Source organism: Euleptes europaea, chromosome 12, assembly GCF_029931775.1.
Source record: "Euleptes europaea isolate rEulEur1 chromosome 12, rEulEur1.hap1, whole genome shotgun sequence".
Classification (NCBI taxonomy): domain Eukaryota; kingdom Metazoa; phylum Chordata; class Lepidosauria; order Squamata; family Sphaerodactylidae; genus Euleptes; species Euleptes europaea.
The window spans coordinates 38,838,766-38,860,438 of record NC_079323.1 but is presented as its reverse complement, the minus strand read 5'-3'; the positions used below and the strand labels follow the sequence as shown (position 1 = coordinate 38,860,438).

The window sequence follows — 21,673 nt, the reverse complement described above, 5'->3', positions numbered from 1 at the left end:
CTGTTTCCCCTCCTCTTCAAGACCTTGAGAGAACTGAAAGCCTTCCAGCGGGCGTCATGAGCTCTCACTGCCTCCTTGAAGAGGCTGCCTAAATGGTCCCCCGTTGCATTTCAACAGAATCTGGTCCACCTTGAGCATGAATTGAAGATCCATCCAGACCATGTACTTCAGGAGCTTTGGACTGCTCTTTCTTTTTGTGATGCTGATGTTGGGCAAGCCAGGAGCATACGGTAAGTCTCTCCCCACCCCAAATATAGTCTTTGAAATCAGAATTGCAATGAAATTTGCATGTAGACCCTCCATATGATGAAATTGGATTAGATTAGACCTAATCTTGTTTATCCCAGTAAAGAGAATAAATAGCAAAATTTTTCTACAAACATATCACTACTGAAAGTTGAAATTACATACATTTTATAAGACTGCAGGTATAGATGATACTAAAGGCCAAACCGTTGTGTTAATTGCCTTCAAATCGCTTCCGACTCATGGCGACCCTATGAATTAGTGCCAATTCATAATCAGATTTTACGGTCACCTTTACTGGTAAATGGCAGCTACAGAAGGCCTCATTCAGATTGGGTGGTGGTGGAAAGTGCTGACAAGTCGCAGGCAACTTATGACTACCCCCTCAAGGGGTTTTCAAGACAAAAGATAAACAGATGGTTTGCCATTGCCTGGCTCTGAGTAGCAACCCTGGACTTCCTTGGTGGCCTCCAATCCAAGTACAAACCAGGGCCAACCCTGCTTAGCTTCTGAGATCTGATGAGATCAGGCTAGCTTGGACCATCCAGTCAGGGCATTCAGATTGGAGCCACGGCCTATATACCATTTCCCCTACCTCAAATGCCCTGCCTCTGAACTGTTTCGCCCTTCTGGAAGAAACATACGGGGTGTCTGTCTTATGTAACCTAATGGGATAAATAGCAGCTCTGGGGGCAATTAGAGAGGGCAGAAGAAAGTTCCAACTACTCAATGTAAAAAGAACTCTTTGGGCAGCAGTTGATTGAGTAAAGGGCTTTGATTTGAAAACCCAAACTGGATAAATTAATGTATTCTCTTAGATCAGATGTTTGTAGGTACATTCCTCTTTCCGAGCGCCCATTCACATATTTACTGAAAAGAGCAATTCCTGTGTATCCACACCATGTACCCAGAAATCTGAAAGGTGATATGATAACCATCTTCAAGTACTTGAAGGGCTGTCATATAGAGGAGGGTGCCGAGTTGTTTTCTGTTTCCCCAGAAGGTTGGACCAGAACCAACGGGTTGAAATTAAATCAAAAGAGATTCCATCTAGACATTAGGAAGAATTTTCTAATAGAGCCGTTCCACAGTGGAACAGGCTTCCTCGGGAGGTGATAAGTGCTCCTTCCCTGGAGGTTTTTAAGCAGAGGCTAGATGGCCATCTGTCAGCAATGCTATGACCTTAGGCAGTTCATGAGAGGGAGGGCACCTTGGCCATCTGGGCATGGAGTAGGGGTCGCTGGGGGTGTGTGGGGAGGTAGTTGTGAAATTCCTGCATTGTGCAGGGGGTTGGACTAGATGACCCTGGTGGTCCCTTCCAACTCTATGATTCTAACAGCAATCATATCATGCAGAGGGCAGAAAGATGTCTGAAAATGCAGTCAATGTCCCTAGAAGCCATTATAGCTCTCGGATGCAGGACTCAAGTGTCAGGGCCAATAGAAATCTGTGACACGGAGGCCCCTTCCTGATCTCATCTCACATGTTGTCTCATTAGTCAAGGGGAAAAAAACACCAATTTTTGTTTCTGAAATGTCATAAGTCGATCATGGTAATGTACTTGCAGCCAAGGCTTGAGTAAAATGTTGGCATCCCACCCAGTTCTTAGACCTTGATTGCATATGCATTTTTAGGTATGTATTTCAAGAAGACAAAAGTAATGACTACAGGAGAATTACTCAATTTTAAGGCTGACAATGAGGAAACTGAAATTGTTCAAGACTTTCTAATCCTTGGCTCCATTATCAACCAAAAGGGAGACTGCAGCCAAGAAATCAGAAGGAGATTGAGACTGGGAAGGGCAGCCATGAAGGAGCTAGAAAAGATTCTGAAGTGTAAGGATGTGTCACTTGCAACCAAGATCAAGTTAATTCATGCCATCGTATTTCCTATTATTATTTATGGGTGTGAAAGCTGGACAATGAAGAAAGCTAATAGGAAGAAGGTAGATTCCTTTGAAATGTGGTGTTAGAGGAAAGTGTTACGGATACCATGGACTGCCAAATAAACCCAAAAACAAATCAGTGGGTTATAGATTAAATGAAGCCTGAACTGACTCTAGAAACTAAAATGACTAAACTGAGACTGTCGTACTTTGGTCACATTATGAGAAGACAAGAGTCACTGGGAAATACACTAACGCTAGGGAAAGTTGATGGCAGCAGGAAAAGAGGAAGAAGACCCAACAAGAGTTGGATTGACTCTATAAAGGAAGCCACAGCCCTCAATTTGCAAGACCTGAGCAAGGCTGTTAAGGATAGGACGTTTTGGAGGACATTGATGCATAGGGTCGCCATGAGTCGGAAGCGACTTGATGGCACTTAACACAGATGCACACATTTCTGTGACCACTGTAGAGACATTCAGTAGAATTTTGGAGATTTGGGACAGTCAGATTCAAATCCCCATGCTGCCACAAATATTGCTGGATGACCTTGGATCTATCACGCACTTTTAGCCTAACCAACCTCCCAGGGTGGTTGTGAGAATAAAATGGATGAGGGGGGAATGATGTATGCCATTCTGAGGTTCTGAGTAAGTGAGAGCTCATCTTTTATGTAACGTGAAGTAACCCATAGGCACTGGAGACTGCTGAGATTTAAGGTTGATTAACACTTTACTTTTGCATTCAAGTCTGCAAACTATTAGGTTACACCAGCAAGCAAATGTTTCCCTAAGTACGAAAGACATTAATGCTCTAATCTCCCATCCCCAGAACCAAAAACCCTAATTCCATATGCATAAACCATGCATATTTGGCAGGATGAAGTACAAAGTCATTGACATCAGAAAGATTTACTTCTGGGATTTGAGAAGGAACCAAAGTGAAATCAGAAGAACCTCTGATACTCACATTCAGGGAGTCTTCAACCTCCTACAAATACTAAATTATTGAAAACTGTCTAGATCCTCATTATCTGGTTGGGTTACTTATAAGGTTGTCAACACAGGGAGGCTGGGAAGAATAGTTTTTGAGGAGAGACCTCACCAGAGATGGCCTGCCATAGAGCCCTCTACCAAAGCAACCATTTTCTCCAGGGGAACTGATGTCTGCAGTCCGAAGGGCAGTGGTAATTCCAGAACATAAGAATGCTTCGCTGCGTCAACTCTGTCCTCTCAAGGCAGCCTTGTTTGCAGAAGCGGGATGCAGATTAGAGGAACATGTTGAAAAAAATGGAAATGGTTGCATAGGAGTTGCAGCCACAAAAGGCAGAACTGAAAGCCAATGTAGAGTTGTGGTCAGAATGTCAGAAGAGCATCTGGATACCATACACCACCTGGAGGTTGGCTACCTTAATTAGTATGTTCTCCAGGGCACTGGATGGATTGAGTCATCAGCAGAAGCTTTTGCTTCTGCCCTGGTGGACCTTAAAGATGTTGTGGTCCATGCGGCCATTATTGTCCTTCCACCTGATTAGCCTGTCCACAGACTGATGAACAAAGTATACCAGGTTTAGCTAACATGCTATGTGTAAAGAAAGGAAAAGACCAAGGGAGGGGAGAGAGGGGACATGTTTCTCTCTAAAAACCTGAATGGGGAGGCTCTCTTATGAAACAATTTGGTCTACCCCTGGCTTCTGTTTCTGCCTTGTGCCCTTGTCCAGAATACAACTCTGCCTTGACTCTTAGTGAAAAAGTTTCAGAGGGTAGCTGTGATGGCCTGCAGTAGAACAGCTAGCTTTGAGTCCAGTAGCACCTGAGAGACCAACAAGATTTTTGAGGTATACGTTTTCGAGAGTCAAAGTTCCCTTTGTCAGATAAGAGTTGGCAAAGGCAGACCACAAATTAAGTTCCAGTGCAAAAGGAGTGCCTGTATGCAAATGAGCATTTAGGCGTAACTTGATTATAACTTTCAGAGTATCTTTTTAAAATCCCCAGAAATCTGATTACATGTGCCAAAAGTTTCTGTTGTCACAGAAAGTCTGACGAGTTTTCTCAGTGACAGTGTTGTGTGTGTGTGTGTGTGTGCGAGGGTTTTTTTTACTTCCTCCTCCAAAAGAATCATCCAACGTTAACTGGTTCTGAAAAAATGCAAACCTGAACTTGACCTTTTAAAAACTGGAACTCTGTAAGTCAGCTGTTTGTCGGGGCTGGGAGCTTCGGGAGTGGGCGGCAAGCTCTGTTAATTGCAAACCCCCATTGTCAGAGATGCACATTAAGGAGGGGGGACCCCTTTCGGGGCCCATAACTCAGCCCCCCTGACCCAATCTTCACAAAACTTAGGGGTTCTTGCAAGAAGGGTCCCCTCAAGCTACGCTGAAAGTTTGGGACCTCTACCCCCAAAAATGCCCCCCCTGGAGCCGCAGAAAGGCTCTATTGTGTTTTTAATGGCTTTATTCGGCCGAATTTTTCTCCGAACTCCGGATCTCATGCCGAATTGCACGGACCCAAAGTGGGGGAGTTCGGGCTTCGGCATTTCCCAAATAAAAACAGGCCAAATTTTGCCGAATCCGAATTTTACCAAAAAATTTTCAACAGCCCTACTGCAACCACAAATATCCACACAGTACATGTAGACCTGTCCTCAAATCTCTATTCACATGCTAGATACCAGTTCTGTCTATTTATGTTTATACCACTTTTTCTTTAGGTAATTCATAGCAGCGTAAAAAAGGGGGACTTGACTAAACAGGTCCCCCCATTGTGGACTTACCAGGGCAGGATGCAAGAAAGGGGGAGAGGTCTCCGTCGGACTGGGTTGCCGCTCATTGCCATCTCGTGACCACGCTTGCCTCGCGGTTTCTCCCCTTCCCTTCCCAGGGGTGGGGCGGGGCATCCTGACGTCACCCCCTCCCCGCGCCTATTTAAAACCGGCGCAGCCCAGCAGCTGTCCCTGTTACTGCAGGACGGCAAGGTTACCCACCCACCCTCCCTCCCTATATTCTGTTGTTACGTTGTTTGATTTCCTTTTGTCACAGTTTGTTCTGGCGGGTTTTGCATGGGGTCTGATCCAAGAAGGGAAGATGTGCTTTTCCTTCCCGTTTGTGGGGACCCCCATAAGGGGTCTTGGGATGGAGTACAACAGCATTGCCCAGCTCTGGGGCCTGTATTGGGTGCTCCAATCCCAGGTGGTGCTGGCTCCACACACAGATGCCCATCCGGTGGGGCCACTTAAGCTCTACTCCGGTGCTGTGGCCACAGGTGGTTGGGCTGTTTATCAATGCTTTCGATATATATCGGGTTACAGGGTGGTGACCCGATATCTTGGATCCGCCCCCATAGTTTTCCACCAATGCTCCATTCTGTTGTGATCAATAAAAACTGTGGCCATTTATTTCCCAAAGAGTACAGTGTATGTGTGTTTATTTGATGTTACTTCTCCTTCCCCTTTTCTTGGAGCCACTTGCCCGTGGGTCCACAAATGACTCTGTTTTCAGTACTGTCTTCACATTAGTCCTGTGTGGTAGGTGACTGCCCCAAAGTCACCCTATGAATCCAACCCTTATCCTACCAATCCAATTGAAGCCTTCCTCCATTGGAAGAACCACTTAAGTTGAAGGAAGGCTTCTTAGGCTGAAGAAAGATGCCAGACTTCATTCACAGGTGAGGTAGGATATGGGTGGGATCCATTCCAGTAAGAGTAGTGTAGATTTGAATCCAGATGCTCCCAGTGCTCTTCTGACATTCTTACCACAACTCTACATTGGCTTTCAGTTCTGCCTTTTGTGGCTGCAACTCCTATGCAATCATTTCCATTTTTTTCAACATGTTCCTCTAATCTGCATCCCGTTTCTGTGGCTCACCCAGAACATTGGTCTATAACCCATGGGTCAGGACACTTACATGGGTCACGGAGTCTTACTTACTGGCTCGAAAGTCCTTATACAGCCTCTATACAGCTACTGCAGTGCCTGAATATGGAGCATGATTGCCATGCCCTCTGTCTGTAAGCAATGCACAAGGTCAATTGAAGGTGAAGAGCATTCCTTCATGGCTCTGTCCTGTGGCCTGTTCCTCACAATGTTATACTTCTTGGTGTTCAAGTTGTGTTTCTTGTCTCCAGTTCTTTTTTATCTGCCTGTGATATGACTCTGATGGCACATGCTTATCACTGAATGGGTCCTGTGCCTGGAAAGTCAAAGACCACTGAGCTAGACCCCTGATACTATATCAGAACTTTGGTAGAACCTCTTGGGGTATTTCCAGACAACTGCTTTCCTCAGCATCTGTAGTAGGTTGTGCATGTTGGGGTGGGAATGTTCTAGGAAGACATACCATAGCACATGAGTTTGACACTAATGGTACTTGTTGGTGTATCAATACACTTTACATGTAGCTTATGGGTTACTCACCAAGTATAATGTCCATTAAATACAAAAACAGGATAAGTATTAACCATCCAAACTTTTTATGTCAGCCTTCAGACATTGCCTGGCAATGATTAACCCAGTTAATAAGTGAAGGACATCAGCATTGTATCATCCTTCATGACGTAGCTAGTGCATTCTAGCCATGAATGAACCTCATGAAGGAACCATAAAATACCAAAGAAGCTATGAATGGTGTGTGATAAATATTGCATAACTTCTGAAATCCCTCCCTCTCCTTTTTCAGAGACAGAGGCTAAGAACTGCACTGCTGCTATTAAAGTTGAAAGATATACAGAATACCAGTTTAAACCTGGGATTTCAGACTTCATAAAGTGCCCGGTGACATATTGCCAAAAGAAGCCTGAAATCAGGTGGTACAAAAAGAATCATAACAGTGGATTGCCTTTGAATGATGAACAAAGGTACACGTTTACATGGATTGATGAAAACATTTTTGTTTTGAATTTTTCAACTGTTCATAAGAATGACAGTGGAGTGTATCATTGCGAGAGTATTTCAGGAAATCAAACTGACAAGGGTCATTACATAAACATCACTGTTCAAGGTAAGCCTCTTATGTAATCAATGTAATGATGATGTTCTCCAGTTGACTGACTGGAGTTCAGATTGTCCGCTAGCTGCCTTGGGACACGAAGCCACAGCAGAAATAATATAAAAATGTAAAAATACAAATCACGCATTGGAATCTGGTCAACTGATATTTGTTGTCCAGTGGTTTTTTCTTGTTTTGTCCAAGAAAGCCACCCAATCATTTTCAACTTCTTGGTTTGTTATTTGTCTTTGGCATAAAACACTGTTTTCTACATGAAGTTCAAAGGTTTTTTTAGTTGACCAAAATGGCCTTTGATAAGCAAAAGGCCCATTAGTATGCCAATTGTATTTGTGGTGGAAAGTGCTGTCAAGTCGCAGCCAACTTGTGGCAACCCCATAGGGTTTTCAAGGCAAGAGGCATTCAGAGATGGTTTGCCACTGCCTGCCGCTGTGTAACAACCCAGAGGTGGTCTCCCATCAAAATACTAACCAAGACCAATCCTTCCAAGATCTGACAAGACTGGGCTAGCCTGGGGGCTAATTATGTGACTTAACCTTATTCCTGATAGTCCTGAATTCCTCTGCCCCTCTGCCTTTCTACTGGTTCTTCTTCTCTTGCCATTGGCTTGTCTGCTATGATGTCACAGTAGGCCTGAGCTGTTGGGAAATCATAGGTCTTTATGCCTAGTTATATATAGTAAAAACAGGAAAACCCATTTGCCCTGGAAACTCCTTTGCTTCCAAGCTAGTTTACGACGACTAGCATTCTAGACAAATGCATGTCTCACAAACACAGCTCTTTAAACTTGCTGAGCTGGTCTTATCCGGCCCACCCTTTCCCCTTTTTGTTGCAAAATGTCCCCTCCTAAAACCATTGGGCACTTTCAGTCACTTACAAGAACTGAGTGATAATTGCAAATTTGTAACAGGTCAACAGCATGAATTCCCTGGCAATATTTAACTACAATAAATGCATGATTCATGAGACTGGTTATACAGACCTCCATCTCCTTTCTTAATCTCATGATGCAGTGCAAAGACAAGGCTCCTGGTTGGCTATCAAGGGCAGGAATCACTTGATTTTGTTTTGATTGCTTTATGGCATTTTTTTGTTCTGCCACATAATTTAAGGGGGGAAATTGTTGACTTGCACATCTAAATTACAATTCCCTTATTTATTTACTAGCTAAATGATATGTAATTGGTGATGTGAGGACTTCAGCATTATCGGCCATCTCTGGAACAAAACAATAGTCATAGGAGGAAGTGAAACTTGCATGGAGGCTACACCTCATGTTCCACTATAGCCAAGTGATTCAAATGGTTAAATTTCCTGTACTGATAAGCTGAAAATAAGAATAACATTGATCAAAAGCTACATTTGTGTGTGAGTGTGTTTTTAATAGCCTATGTAGCTTGCTGATGGGATGTGGAAATGGTATAGTATAGCCCAATCTCATCAAATCTCATCAGCTAAGCAGGATCGGTACTTGGATGGGAGACCACCAAGGAAGACACTGTAGAGGAAGGCAACGGCAAGCCACCTCTATTTAATCACTTGCATTGAAAACTCTACGGAGTTGCCATAAGTCGGCTACGACTTGACGGCACTTTACGCACACCGCTTGCTGATACAAATGGTATAATATGATGCAATAGGAAACGGAGAGATGGAACAAACACATTTCTTTAACAATGCTAAACTAAGTGGAATTAACCTCAACTGAGAATGGCTACTGCTCCAGTTTTTAATTCTATGTTGGTTTCCCCAGAAATGTTTGCTTCGTCAACCAACTCCCAGAATGTTTTCGTTAGTCCATCTCCCCATCTCTGTAAACAAAACGTTCTCTGTATTCAAATTAGCCCATTCACAGCTTCCACTAAAGTCCTTTGGGAATGTCACGAGATTCCTTTGAGAATTTTTTTCTGAAAGCTTGACTTCTCATACGAGATTGTACCATCATCAATTTCCAAACACATTCTTGGCCAAAAGGTATCTTCTTACATTCTTTTTTTTCCCCCACCCCTCAGTTCTTGTGGATAGTATTCACTATTTATTTCCTTAGGTCTAGGGATACTAAAATTCTGTCATTTCAAAAAGGAGTCCATCATGTGCCTGTAATTCTTCTCCATAGTTCTGAAAAGCATGGATATTGTTGTAGTTGCTGTTTGTCCTTTACTTTGTTATTTATTGGAATGATTCATACATCATTTCTGTCCTGCTTCTTCACAGCACAAAACTGCTGTCAGGTTAGAAGCCTGTAAAGGTTGGCTGACACTTTCCCAATGAGTACTAACTATTAGGAGGTGGTCCTCTGAAGGACCATGGGAGCTTGGGAGGAAGAGGGGCAGGTGTGATTGTTTTTTTAAAAAATAATTTTTTTATTATTTTTCTATAGTGATCAGAGTATTTAACAGTCAATATAAGTAAACATCAGAGTATAGATTCTAATTAATAATTGTTGAAAATACATCCATATATAGATAATAAAAATTAAAATATAAAAACTTCCCCTACACCTCCCTCAATCTTGTCATTTATTTGTTATCTCCTTTGTTTAAGATTCTAATCCTAATATTATTACAAACATTTATAAACATTTACTATTTCATTTACCTATTTTAAAATAAAGAGAAAAAAAGAAAAAAGAAAAAACAGAAAGGAAAAAAGAACAGATATATAAAAATAAAAATGGATTAGATAATATGTAACATTTTTAACCTCCTTTAGAAATGAATATTCTAATTTCTCCGTTTCTCCCACATATCTAATGACTGTCAATTATGTTAATGTCATTAATTATTCTGTTTTTATCAAAGCCAGACGGTTTAATCAGACCTTTTTAGTTAAATCCCCAAAAAAACTAAGCCCTTTGACCCAGTCTCTTTATCTTAAATTTCCAGCATCTTCCTCTCTTTCCCAGAAACTTTAAACGATGAAGGGCATCCATGGAAGTTGTTAATGCAGTTCCCTCTGTGAAAATTGATGTAAAATAGTGAATCTGCAACAGATTTTCTTCCATCCCCAAGGCGAAGAAAAAAATCCCGGTGTTTCCAGCTGTTTGCCCTTTTAAGTTCTCCCAGTTAACTTTGAAAAGTTCCTCAGGTAGTACATACAACCAAAAATCCAAGTTGCTTATATTCATCTCCATGGTTATCAGTCGGGTTTATTCGGTTTCTTCTTGCAGGTATATAACCTTTGGAAATCCTTCATAGCTCTCCATCTCCTTTGCAGTGTTGAATTCTTCATTTAATGGTTTATCATTTGGGGAGCTTCCTTCTCTCATCTCAGATCTCATTGTCATAATCCGGACTTTAATGTCCTTAAGATCTCCCAGAATTTCATCCAATTTCCGAACAGCAAGTTCATAGGTGTTGTTTGTCAGAGAGAAGAGACGATCCATGTATTTAATCTCACTTTCCATGGCTGCCACTTCTGGTGGTTAATTGAAGTTTAATTTGTAAAATCCAGACAGGAACATGGTGAGCTGTAGAATGATGTTGCGAGGGGTAGAGTAAAAAGTTGCACGTCTGCCTCCTTCCTTTTGCCTAGGAACTGGGAAAGTATTTGCCAGTTACACAATGCCACACATCCGGTCTCAAATCCCGTAGTATTCTCACGATGGCAGACGATAGCTGATACTTCCGGGTAAGACGTGGCAAAGGAATTTGTTTACTCAGAAAAGCCTCCTCCCGGAAATAGGGAGGAATCTGCTTGTCCCTCCTCCTTACACTTCAGGATTTCTGATTGGTGGCTATACCGTCATTCAAATAGTCCCGATTGTTGTGTCTATCCACCGATCAATTTGATTAATCTCCTGTCGGCTTATCGAATGTTTTTAAATGTCAAAGAGTCAGCCAAATCTCAGATGGGAAGATTCGGATTCTGTAGATATTTTTTCCACTCCTTCAAAGCTTCCAATTCCAGGTAAAACAAAAGAGTTCTTGTTACTTACTCAGATTTTAGAAGAGTAGGTATTCTTGCTTAAATATCGTTGCTTAGATGGTAATAGATAGGGGAGAGCTGAGCCTAAAATCCAAAGAGATGTTCACGGCAATGGTTCCCCCTCAAGCCAGACGGGACCTCGTCCAGGATTCCAAGAGTCGCACAATGGCTCTCTCGGCAAAACTGGGGGTCAAACCGTACTTCGTGGGCAGCAGGAGAAATCCTGTTTCCCAATCCACTGTTTAGGATCGGGTAGGGGTGCAGGATTACACCACAGATTTGAACAAATCTTGGTTCTCTTGGGAGCCCCCAAGAGATGTGGCACTCAGTTCAGCATCCCTAGCGGAAGTCGAGGGGCAGGTGTGATTGTGTACCCCTGTGTTCCAAACTCAAAACTGCTTTTTCTTTACAATCAGAAAGATTCATCTATGAGATGGCTTGAAGTAACTTGGGGTGAAGGATGTCTCTCTTTTTCTGAGGTTCTGATGTCAGACAGCTAATTTGCTGCCTTGTCAAATGCCTCTTTGCTGCCAATAGTATATTTTTACATAAATATTACAAAAAATGCTGTAACTCTCCAGTGTGTTCTCCTTCCAGTGGGGAGCCACCCAAGTGGAGCTGCTTCTGGATCTTCTCAGTGCTCAGAGAACTGAGGAGTGTGTGACAATATCTTCCACTCTTCTGTCTAACTGTTCTTGTAAAACAGCATTTTGCTTTTAAGTTGTGCAGAACTCTGTCATTGGCAGTAACTATGTGAAACTTAAAGTCCTTCTGTTTTTGTTCCGATTGGCAACAGTGTCAGCATCCTCAGAAACTATGGTCTTTTATGCATGGGCTGGATCTCCCTGCTTGGACCTGGGTCCATTGCACATTAAAAAGTAACCCAGGTTGGGGAAAACTGTATGCATTGGCTTGAATGATCAGGGACGAAACTGTGCTAATCGAACCATGAATACAGAAAAGCCGTCTCCCAAGCTCAAATCAAGTCCCACCCCTTTAAATGCTGCTCCGTAATTGGCTTACCGTCAGAGATGATTTCCTTCCCCCCAAACTCAACTGCTGCATAAAAAAGCATTTTAAGAACAAAAAACAAAAAACGGAGCTACCTGAAAGAAGGGGGGGGGGGGAGAAATCCAAGCCTCGTTTTTAAAATGCCTTTCTTTTGCTCAGAATGAGGTAGCAGGAAGCAGGAAGCACTTGAATCCCCACCTCTTTACACACCGCTTTGTAATTGGCTGTGAAAGAAGCCAATCTTCTGTGTTTACCCCTAATGCAGTATGCACGCTCTGTGACTCCGGAATAGGGTTGCCAAGTGCCAGGTGGTGGCGGGCAAACCCCCGCCAATCCACCTGGCTGCCCACCGACCAACTGAGGGTCAGCGGGCAATGCTTGCACATGCGCCTGCCCGAGGTGACACGATACTTCCGGTTACACCCGGAAGCACTGCATCGCAAGGGGCCATTTACCACTCAAACTCCCAGTTTGAGTGGTAAAGACCTTGTTGCAATGCAGCACTTCCAGGTGTAAACCGAAAGTGCTGCGATTGCGTTGGCTTTGCAGTGTGCACGATCTCACTTTCACCCGAAAAACCTCCCGCTAGAGCAGAGGACCGACCTGGTAAGCCTACTCCATAATGAGCTAGGATGAACGGTTTAATTCGGGCCAGAAGAGGAATGGGAAAATCCGGGTTCATTTTGCATTGCAACAGCATTGAGCTTCCAAGGAATGAGATAGCGTGCATACTGAAAAATTTAATCCTGGCTGAAACAGGGAATAAAGGAGGTTAAAGCGACCATGCATAAACGACCTGTGTATTTATTATATTACTATCCTTGCTTTACAGCTAGGATGACAGTTCAACTCAATAACCATGTACAATTCCACAATCGGTTCCTATTGACTGGCATTTCTGGCTGTCTTTTCTCAGGTACCCCCACCCCTTCTTGACATCAGCAAAAAGGTTTTGATGACTAAAAAAACTTTCCACAAACCTTCAGCTGACCTGACTGCTGTTGCTACAGGGGCTGTTCTTTTTACTCTCCCTCAAATGTTATCAGATAGGAGTAGGTGCAGGACCTTTTCATTCAGCCTATAAAGTTGGCTGGCAGGTCTGACTCTATTCCCTTAGGTTCTTTTCCCTAGGCTTTGTGGAGGGAGGGGGTGATGACTAATACCTCCTCAATGAACTATGTGCCCAAAATAGAACACTTTTGTTTTGTCTGCTCTATATATGATTCATGGTCGATACTGAACACATGAAGCTGTCTTGTACTGAATCAGACCATTGGTTTATCAGTGTCAGTATTGGCTAGTCTAACTGGCAGAAGCTTTCCAGGGTCCCAAGCAGAGGTCTTTCACATCACCAGCTACCTGATCCTTTTAACTAGAGATATCAGGAATTCAACCTGAATCTGCACACAAAACAAATGCTGTTTCTACCCTCAGTGCTTTGTGGCTTGTTTCCACTGATTTTCTGTTGATGAACTGATATAATTTTGTACAGTATATCTAAGCACTATTTTCAATATTTCCTTTTCTGTTTCTCCTAGGTAGTTGACAGTGATGTGGAAGCAAAGCCATAAAGTGAAGGCTTGTTTGGGTGGAATGGGGTGGCAATAATACAAAATCTAAGCCTGTCAAACAGCCATTTGTGAACATAGTTACTGCTCTTTCACATTATAATCCTTCAACACATATGAAATACATAATTATAGGATGGGGAGACTTGTCTTAGCAGTAGTGTGTGCGAAAAGGATCTTGAGGTCTTAGTAGACCAAACACTGAACATGAGTTAGCAGTGTGATGCAGTAGCTAAAAAGGCAAATGTGATCGTGGGCTGCAACAACAGAAGTATAGTGTCCAGATCATGTGAAGTGATGGTATCGCTTTAGTCTGCTTTGGTTAGACCTCACCTAGAGTATTGTATTCTGTTTTGGGCACCACAATTTAAGAAAGATGTAGACAAGCTGGAACGTGTCCAGAGGAGGGCAACAAAGATGGCGAGGGGTCTAGAGACCAGGTCCTATGAGGAAAGGTTGAAGGAGCTGGGTATGTTTAGCCTGAAGAGGAGAAGGCAGAGGGGATATGATAACCATCTTCAAGTACTTGAAGGGCTGTCATATAGAGGATGGTGCCGAGTTGTTTTCTGTTGCCCTAGAAGGCGGACCAGAACCAACGGGTTAAAATTAAATCAAAAGAGTTTCAGTCTAGACATTAGGAAGAATTTTCTAACAGTTAGAGCAGTTCCTCAGTGGAACAGGCTTCCTCAGAAGGTGGTAAGCTCTCCTTCCCTGGAGGTTTTCAAGCAGAGGCTAGATGGCCATCTGTCAGCAATGCTGATTCTATGACCTTAGGCAGTTCATGAGAGGGAGGGCATCTCGGTCATCTTCTGGGCATGGAGTAAGGGTCTCTGGGTGTGTGTGTGGGAGGTAGTTGTAAATTTCCTGCATTGTGCAGGGGGTTGGACCAGGTGACCCTGGTGGTCCCTTCCAACTGTATGATTTTGTGATGCTATAATTCAGGGGTGGGGAACGTCAGGCCCGGGGGCCGTATAAGGCCTGCGAAATCTTTTGGTCTGGCCCTTCATGGCTCCTGGCAGATCTCTAGCTCAGAAGGATGCTGCCATGTCTGAATCTCTTGGGCCCAGCTGAAGGCAGCAGAGCTCAAAAGCAAGTCGCTCTATGTGGCAGACACTCAGAGCCATCTCCGGACGTGCCTCTTGGTTAAATGTTTGACCAAATTTTTAAGTTGATAATTTTGTATGGCCCGCGAATGATGTTATAAATATCCAAATGGCCCTTGGCAGAAAAAAGTTTCCCCACCCCTGCTATAATTTGTTGTTAGCTGCTTTAACAGCTCTAATGTTTTTTCACAGATTGGCATGTAGTGAAATTGAACACCTTAGGCCTGAATCATGTTGTGGTCACTGTTGTCACATTTGTAATAAATTTAGGTAGATAAGTAATAATTCCTAGAAATAGTTGAGATATTTTAGGGGGTTGGACTAGATGACCCTGGTGGTCCCTTCCATCTCTGTGATTCTATGCATTCCTCATGCCAGGAATGGAAGTAAAGGGCCCATCCTCTCCAACAATGCTCCCCTCTTTCTCTACAGCCTCTGCACTCTAATCACAGCATCTGAATAACTGCCAGGAATTGGCCACATAGAAGGAAGTGTAAAACCACCACCAGGAAAAGAGCAGGCTGGCCACAGTGTGTGGTCGAGTGGTTTCAGTCCCCTTTCTCAATGGCCAGATTGCACTCCTCTGGGTGCCTCGGCAATTTCATTCTCTCACTGGAGGTGCTGCCTCTCCAACAGGCAGCACAGTGAGAAGGCAGAGAGATATGAAGGGTGCACAGCCCTCTTGCAAAGAGAGGTTTCGCAATGTTGCTGGCTGATCAGAGCAGGCGTTTGCAGTGGGGAAACCTCAGCCCCCTCTGTTTCCTTTGCTGCCTTCTCACTCTCTCCCTTTGCTGCCTTCTCACTCTCTCCTTGGCATGAGGCAGAGTAGCTTTGCCCATCTTGGTCTCACCCCAGTTGCGAGTCTTGGCCAGGGAGAGGGTGAGAAGACAGCAAGGGAAGTCAAAGGTCCGCTGGTTCACCAGGGTTGGAGGAAACAACCCTGCCTGCTCAGAGATACTCTGGCAATGTAAAAGGATATGGCTATATATTTAATATTTCAAATTTCAGTACCTTTATTGGCATACCATCAAGCAGTTGATCAAATAAAACCAACCCTTGTATTTGATATTATGGTGCAAATGTGTTTGGTGGGGTGGCACACAGACCATGCAGTAGTTCATGTGATTCTTTTGTGTGTGTCAAGTCACAGCTGACTTATGGAAACTCAATAGAGGGAAGTGACCAACAGAGGTGGTTTGCCATTACCTTCCTCTGCATAACAACCCTGGTATTCCTTGGTGGTCTCCCATTCAAGTAAAAACCAGGGCCAACCCTGCTTAGCTTCTGAGAGTTGACAAGATCAGGCTAGCCTGGACCATCCAGGTCAGGGTGTGATTCTTTTAGTTGATGGTAATGGCAAGTGTGGCTTTCTTGTGAGCCAAAGAGTGAGTACCACTGTCTTCTGATTGTGTTAACATCTGGCGTTTCACTGCACCAGGAGATTATCTGTGTAAATGTGTTTATCTCTCTATACATAGCCATATGCCTTCCCAGAAAATGATTTTAAAAATCTTGGAGGCATTCAGAACTTGTGGCGATGGGGTATTGTGGTTTTAGCAATCGCTGTCTAGCAATTGCTTCAGACAGACTGCAGAAGAGGGTTGTTTTCTGCTATTCTCCCTACTATAATGGTAAAACCCCAGGTATTAGATTTCTCTCCCAGGCCCTTTAAAAACCGATACACAGGAAATAAGAATCAAACATAACAATAAGGAGATGGTTAATGGTCACCACACACTAGGGTCTCATTCAGTATATGCCTGAAATATGTATATCATATCTATAAAACAGAAATATACATATGTAAAGAAAGTTAACCTTGCTTGGAGTGGTGTCTTTGTGTCCTAATTTTTTTTTTTACCTGTGGTTTGGAAGGCATTTGATGATAATGTTGGGCAGTAGTGATTGAGTTCACCCACATCCTCTTTTTGATGTTCTTCCTGGCATCAAACTGGTGAGAGGGCGTGACTCAGGAGGTGGTGGCAACTACCAAAGAAGAAGCCCTCCCCAAGCTCTTCAGAGAGTCTGGGAACAGTGAGGGATTCCCACAAGGAAGGTTGGGCTTCTCTTGGACAAGAAAAAAAAATCTTCCCTAGCCTCCCAATCAGAGTTGCATCTAGGGTTGCCAGCTCTGGGTAGGGAAATACCTAGAGATTTTGGGGGTGGAGCCTGGGGAGGGTGGGGTTTGGAGAGGGGAGGGACCTCAGCAGGGTTCAATGCCATACAGTCCACCTTCCAAAGCAGCCATTTTTCTCCAGGGGAACTGATCTATGTCGACTGGAGATCAATTGTGATAGCAGGAGATCTCCAGGCTCTATCTGGAAGTTGTCAACCCTAGCTGAATCTCTTTCACCTGCTTGCTGGCTAGTTGCAGGAGTGGGAATAACTCAAGAGGGCCAGGGCAGGATTGTTACATCTCTCACATGTCATGTTTCTTTGGGTGCACAAATTTTACTGAAATTTGATACATTTTAATTTGGATTAGTTTTATTTTATTTATGAACAAAACAGAAGTGAATCTATGCACAAATAATTCTGTAGGACCAGTTACTCGTTTGTATTGTTGTCAACATTTTAAAAAATCAAAATAATTAAATAGCTCCCTGCCCATTTCCCTAACCCAAGCTCACGGCAATGTGTGTAAGGTAAGAAGTCGCCTCTGCCATTGATTCAGCTTCTTAATACTGCCGCACAAATCACAGAAATCTCAGTCATTTCTCTGAGTCCACCGTGTATTCTTGAAGAGGGGACCGAGTTAATGCTGAACACAGGTAGTGGATGGTTAGGAAGCCAAGCCAGTACATTTGGACCCCCACCCCCCTTTCTGTAAAAATGCCGATACTGCATATGTTTGAAGGCACAATCCACATAGGCCAAAGTAACCTTTTTGAATTTGCAGATGATTACACAAATTCTACAGATGGTCATGGAGCATCTAAAAAGGACAAGGCGTGGATTATTTATCTCGTCTCATTGCTGGGTGCACTGTGTCTCATCACTGTTAGCTGCTTGGGCTCACTGTATTCCACATGGAGGCAGCCAGGTAAAATCTCTGGGTTTTTTCAGCCTCCAGTTCTCCCTTCTCCTGCAGGGCCAATGATATTTGCCTTTCTGATTTCTTCCAAATATAATTTCCTTTTTCTTAGTGTTCTTTGAATCTTCTGGTTAAATGTAGGGTTGTGCATATTGATAAACCAGAACCGAAAATAAATCTGAACCGAAAATAAACCCAAAAAACGCCTTTTCAGCTTCTTTTGGGTTCAATTTCAGCTGAATATTAAAACTGAGAATCAAGCCTAAACTGGATGGCTGATTGCCAAAAAAAGCTGAATAGGTAAAGTTTACTATTCTTTGCTATAGAGAATGGGGACAACCCCTTTGGGGGGGCATAAAATTGGGTCTTCTGTCTGAAACTGTACCAAACTTTGGGATTTGTGCAAGGTGGAGTCCCTTGCTGCTACCCTGAAAATTTGGTGACTCTACCTTGAAAAACACCCCCTGCCCAGCTCCTAAAAAAATCCATATATATTATAATGGACCCGATTTTTTTTTGGGAAACCCAGAAATTAAACTAAAATACCCATTTAAGGTATGGGTATTCAGCTTATTTTGGGGGGCCCCTCAAAAAAATTAGGTTCAATAAACCGAAACCCAAAATATACCAGAATTTCTTTTGCACAGCCCTAGTTAAATGTTATTTTCTTGCAAATATGCCCTGTCCTCCTCCATACAATCAAAGCAGTCTGATCTACTAGTAAAATTTGTTGAGTTCTTCCTTGATCCCAATTTTCTAACCTATGTCCTCAAAGCAATTTTTATATGATATCTTATTAGAGAAAAAGGATTACAAATATAATGCAATAGAGAAATAGTCCTCCCAATACTGATAAAGTTTGGATGTTTTTTTCAAAGTATTGTTTGTTTTGTACAAATCTCACATAATTGCTCCATTCACATAAGGTGTTTTTCCCATTTCAGTTAAAAACAAGAAGATTTCATCTGTCTCACAAAGTGAAATGAATGTGGTAGGTTGGTTTGTTTGGTGTACATTGCTACCTAAAACTTGGTTATTATAGATAGTGATCTTCACCACAAGGACCTTGCAGCTGAAAATAAAGAACATTTTTCCAAGCTTATGCACATGTAGAAGGCTCTGTATTTAGCTGAACAGGTTTGGTTTCAAAACAGATAATACTTATAAACCTGTTTCCGTTTATGTATCTACTACATTTTTTCTAATATCACCAGTTATGCATGTGGTTGGATTTTTTAATTTTAGAAAGAACAAGAGAGTTAAAGTTCTAAATGTGGCCACTTGACGTTTAACATTGTCTAAAGCATTGTCTAAGATTATCTTGTCTAAGATTATATTAGTAATCCTCAATATTTGGTGTTGATGGGAAAAGGTTAAAAATTTCAGATGTTTGCTAAGTTTCAAATTTGCTCTCTTTTTAAAAACCTGATCTTAAATCTTGTTCAGATTTCTTACTTTGCTGAATTCAATATTGTAACCATATGGTTACAGATGTGACCATCGTTTGTGCTTCTGCCTTCTTTCTACCTTCCCTTTCATATGGTTCAATAGCTAAGCATTTCCACTTTTGCAGCAAACTGTGTTACATCTGAACCACAAACTTTAGTTTGTTTTCTTTCCTTCAAACTGTAATTTCCAAGTAGGATTAAACCTTAGTTTGTAATCCCCCTTTGGAGGAAACAAACCCTAGTCTGTGATTCAGCTCTAACAAACTATGCTTTGTCCTAAATGTAGTGTTGGTCTGTTATCAAGAAGGATGTGAGGGGAAGAGGGAAGGGTACAAAGTGAATAATCATTAAGTTTTAGTAATCAGTTAATTTTACAACTGTTTACTGTCTGGATGATGCCTTATGTCTCATAGCCAACTGTAAATCCCTATAAACAGTTCAATTTTTATCCAAACGTTTTGGATATTTTCCTGGTTATTTGGATAAAAGAATTTCTTGTGTCAGTGTTTCCTGAAGTTCTGAATGCCAAGACTAGTAAGATATTTGAACTGTCTTTTGTATCTGACATACAGGTTGCTATCTTCTAAGCAGTTAAGTAACTCTATGAATTTTTTACACTTGTTTTTGCAGTTTAATAGTTATTCAGATGTAAAATACTACAATGATAATACCATTCGTGTCCCAGATGAAGGATCTGTGCTACATCATGGTGCTGCTACTCCTGGCTTGAAGTACAAACATGGTAGCACTATCTCTGACAATCAAGTCAGCTGCTGGACAGCAATTAGAGCAACATCAAATCCTGTATGTCATCAGTCTGTCACCAGTACCCACCAGTTCCCAGGTGAAGATCAGGATATAATTGTTTATGCAGCTCTGAATCACGGAGAGAATTCTCAAAGAAGTGAATCCTCAGCAGAAGTTGAACTTACAGAATATGCCACCATTGGGCAGAAGAATTAAATCTGGCCAGTGTGTTTGTTCGCATTTATAATTGGCAGCCAATGTGTTCCACTGTGACCCAACAAACTTTAATAGAAGGATATCCTTACTTACTGCATACATTTCAGCTAATCAGTTTTCACCAGTAACATTCTTTTGTTCAAAGAAAATATTTATTATTCTGTTGAACTCTCTGATCATTCAAATTAATCTCAAGCTGATTGAATTTTAGCAATACTATCTTTGTAAATTTCTACACATGTTCAGTTTGTAGCAAACCTTGACCTAATCAAACCACAGTACAGTTGATTATTTAAGTATTCTATTACACTGCTTAATAATCGGAAGGCATAAAACATAGCAACCTTAGTGACGAAAAGCAGGTTTTAGACTGCTCGGTGGGAATCCTACTTATGCCAGCTTGAGTTCCAAGGAAGATATGATGCAAATGAAATAAATAATAATATAATAAATTATATTTCAACCCTTCATTGTAATGCACAGTTCCAGTTCACTATGAACCTGTGGGAGATTTTCAGTGAATGAATGTATTTTCCTTGTTAGTTGAAAAGCAAATGGATGAATTTTTGATTATTTATTTCATTGATCTCAGTGGTGATATCACTTATTGCTGTTATTAGGACAATCTAAACAGGAAAATAAAGTAAAATAAAATAAGGAAGCCATAGTGGTTTACAAACAGAATTATGATAGCAGAACAACAACTGTATACAATATAGTAATTAACTCAGTTAGCAAAGAAATAAACAAAAAAGATTCATGCAATAACCTGTGGTTTGTGAGATAAATGACTGCTGCACCATACATTGTTGTCAGGGATTCTAGAGCGGCTGAAATTTCTACTGGAATATTCAGGGCCAAGCTAGACAATATGGGTGGCCTTGGGGATGGCTGCCATTTTGAAGTAGCCAGTTCCCAGCTGGCCACTCCTTTAAACTGAGCCAGGGGGCTCAATTATGGTTGGTACCACCACAGCACGCAGGAGGAGGTGCTCCTGCCTTCCCCCCACCCACCATTTTTATGACCTGAAATGGTTTTTAGTTTCATAAAAAAGCAGCCAGGCCTTTTTTTTTCTGAGAAAAACTGTCTTGTACCCAGCAGATCTTAAAGGGGAAAAGGCTACCTCCTACTCACGTATAAAGGAAGTATGTGAGCATATGTGTCTTTTTAAACAAAACGGGGATGTGTGGGTGATAGCTGCTAAACTTTGCTCCGTGTTTTTAAACATTTTTCTCCCTGCATAACTCCAACAGTAGAAGCCTGCTGGCCCTGCAGAAAAATACTTAAATTGAACATAGAAAAGTAAAAGGCGGGAGGCAGGATTTAGCTCTTCTTGCCCCCACTCCATTTTTGTTGTAATATTCAGAACGAACATATTAATGATATAGAATAAAAATGTAAAAGAACCACCTGTGCTTTCTGTGCACATCCTTAACAACAATGAAACTGCATACAGAGTACAAATGCTTGCTGAGTTACAGCTCATCTCCA

General features: G+C 42.1%; 1 protein-coding gene across 1 annotated transcript; it reads left to right on the top strand.

Annotated features, from left to right (window-relative positions):
• Positions 1-160: 160 nt before the first annotated feature.
• BTLA (B and T lymphocyte associated) lies at positions 161-20,182 on the top strand. The gene is made up of 5 exons (XM_056858187.1): positions 161-230; positions 6,802-7,122; positions 17,637-17,780; positions 18,716-18,762; positions 19,850-20,182. The coding sequence occupies exons 1-5, from the start codon at positions 161-163 to the stop codon at positions 20,180-20,182; spliced, it is 915 nt and encodes a 304-aa protein (XP_056714165.1).
• The last annotated feature ends 1,491 nt before the right edge of the window (positions 20,183-21,673 follow it).